We start from the raw sequence: 2,949 nt of genomic DNA on the forward strand, positions 1-2,949 counted from the left end.
ATTATTGCAGCCCCTGTGTCTGCCCGTCTCATTGAGGGCCTTCCTGGTGTGGCTCTGTAGGATAAGCACTGGACTGCTAACCAAAAGGTTGGTGTTTGAAACCCACCAGCCACTCTTGAGAAACCCTATTCAGAGTCTTTATGAGTAGGAATCGGCTCAGTGGAACTTAAGAACAACATGCTTTCCCAGGAGTACTGGTGTAGCACTGTAGGCTAAGCATTACACTGCTCGTCGAAGGGTTGATAGTTCAAACCAATCAGCCACTCCTCAGAAGCCCTATACAGGGGCTGACAGACTTAACAATAACATACTCTACCAAGCATGATGTCCTTCTCCAGGGATTGGTCTTTCTTGATAAGATGTCCAAAGTACAGGACTCAAAATCTTGTCATTGCTTCTAAGGAGCAGCCTGGCTGTACCCCTTTCAAAACAGATTTGTTCGTGCTTCTGGAAGGCCATAGCACATTCAGTATTCTTTGCCCATACTGTAACTCAAATGCATCACTTCTTCCCTGGTCTTCCTCGGTCATTTCCAGCTTTCACATGTATGTGAAGCAATTGAAATACCATGGCTTGGGTCAGATGCCCCTTAGTTCTCAAAGTGGTAATTTTGCTTTTGGTGTTTTTTAACTCTGAAGTGATCTCTGTTATACAGAGTTGCTATGAGTCAGAGGCAACAGCTGTGAGTTTTAGTTTGGATTCCTGAAGATGTTATTTATATGTGATTTTTTTTTTTTTTTTTAAGATTTGATTTTTAAAATAAAATAGACGTTTTTGAGGGTGAGAATGATCCTTTCCGTCCTATATGTAATCCAAATTGAAGCATGGCAGTTTTCAAAAGCGTTTATTAATGTGCCGTTATTAAATGCCGTCAAGTTGGTTCTCACTCATAGCCACCCTGTCTAGGGCTTCCGAAGAGTAGCTGGTGGGTTTGAGCCACTGACCTTGCAGCTAACCATCCGCGGCTTATCCTATAGTACCACACCGGGACTCTTATTAATTGACTACTAAATAAGGAGCACTGGTAGTATACTGGATTACGAGCCGGATGCTAACCACAAGGTCAGCAGTTTGAATCTGTCAAAGATTCCGTGGGAGGAAGATGAGCTTTTCTGCTCCCGCAAAGATTTACAGCCTCAGAATCCTTCTACAGTGTTACTGTGAGTTGGAACTGACTCCATGACACACAACTACCACCATCAAATATTTAGTAAATTACCAAATGGATATTTCGTGTGTTAATCCCACTGCATTTTTTTCCCCAGGTTACAGATATGATCCAGACCCATACGTGAATTACTTTGGCTGGTCTGAGTGAACAGTTAATAATGAGCGGTGCTGCTTTGGGACTCGAGATTGTTTTTGTTTTCTTCCTGGCATTGTTTCTACTTCATCGATACGGAGACTTTAAGAAACAGCATAGGCTTGTAATTATTGGAACACTTCTTGCTTGGTATCTCTGCTTCCTTATCATCTTCATACTGCCTCTAGATGTTAGTACGGTAAGACATGAAACTGCTTTCCACAATTTAAAAGGCAATTGTAATGACACAGCATGTTTGAGATACTTTTTAAGACAGCTGAGTTGTGTAAGGAGTCTGGAGTCCTGGTGTGGCGCTGTGGGTTAGTGCTCCAGACTGCAAAGCCATTTGAACTGCAAGATTGGTGGTTCAAGCTCACCAGCTGCTCCTAGGAAACCCTATAAAGGGTAGCTTTGGGTTGGAACTGACTCAACGGCGCTTAACAACAACAACAACTTTTGTGAATTATGCTTATGCTTTGACTTTAAATGTTATTTCATGAATTTGATCATTAAGAAGTATAGCCAGGAAGGGAAATTTGTATAGACAGGCATTATTTCTTAAGTACTTTTGATTCTCATTTTCAAACTGTACATTGATTCCTGTAGACAATATACAATCGGTGCAAACATGCTGCTGCAAACTCAAGCCCTCCTGAGAACATCAACAGTACAGGGTCATCCCCGACTGCTACCCCCGTTCCAAGGTATTTCTTGTTGGCTTGCTTTTTCATAGAAATATTTTAGGAAAAAATTATTTTGTCTGTTTTGACCATTCATATTTTTATTTATAAAAAATTATAGTCTCACCCCTTAGCCTCCATCCTTTGCTTATAGACTTTTTTTTTTTGGTATGTGTATGGGGGGAAAACAGAACAAAACAACAACAATATATATATGGTGGTTTTAGAAAGTTCATAGAAAAATGGAATTAAAAGTTAATGGAATACTTCCATAAACATTCTGTTTAAAATCCCCTCATAAGAGTTTGTAGGAATAGAATTGGTGGGTTGTGTGGTAATATTATCACTACTCTTCTGTCAGTTTGTCATACTGTGGTGGCTTGGATGTTGCTGTGATGCTGAAAACTATTCCATCTGTATTTTAAATACCAGCAGGATCACCCATGATGGACAGGTTTCAGCTGAGTTTCCAGACTAAGACAGACTAGGAATGGAGAGAGGTGGACCTCTTCTGAACATTTAGCTACTGAAAACCTTATGAATAGCAGTGAAATCCTGTCAGATAGCATCACTGTATCTAATATTGTACCATGATGAATAGCATCAGTATATTGTCACATAGTATCAGAGGATGAGCCCCTTAGGTTGGAAGACACTCAGAGTATAACTGGAGAAGCGCTGCCTTCTCAGAGAGTTGAGCATGATGACTTGAATGGAGTAAAGCTTCCAGAACCTTCATTTGCTGAGGGGGCACAGTTCAAAAAGAATGCAAACATCCATTAATAATCAGAACATGGAATTATGAAGTATGAATTTAGGAAAATTGGAAATTATCAAAAATGAAATGGAATACATAAAGATCGATATCCTAAGTATCAGCTGAAATGGACTGATACTGGCCATTTTGAATCTGAAAATCATATTGTTTACTATGCTGGAAATGACAAATTCAAGAGGAATGGTGCC

General features: G+C 39.9%; 1 protein-coding gene across 1 annotated transcript in view; it reads left to right on the forward strand.

Moving 5' to 3' along the window:
• Positions 1 to 1,328: 1,328 nt before the first annotated feature.
• LMBRD2 (LMBR1 domain containing 2) overlaps positions 1,329 to 2,949 on the forward strand; it is a 75,162-nt gene continuing 73,541 nt past the window's right edge. The window contains exons 1-2 of the mRNA XM_006876553.1: positions 1,329 to 1,502; positions 1,910 to 2,007. Of these exons, the coding sequence (XP_006876615.1) occupies positions 1,329 to 1,502; positions 1,910 to 2,007 (272 nt within the window). The remainder of the gene's footprint in view (positions 1,503 to 1,909; positions 2,008 to 2,949) is intronic.

This window comes from Chrysochloris asiatica, unplaced genomic scaffold, assembly GCF_000296735.1.
Source record: "Chrysochloris asiatica unplaced genomic scaffold, ChrAsi1.0 scaffold00390, whole genome shotgun sequence".
Classification (NCBI taxonomy): Eukaryota; Metazoa; Chordata; class Mammalia; order Afrosoricida; family Chrysochloridae; genus Chrysochloris; species Chrysochloris asiatica.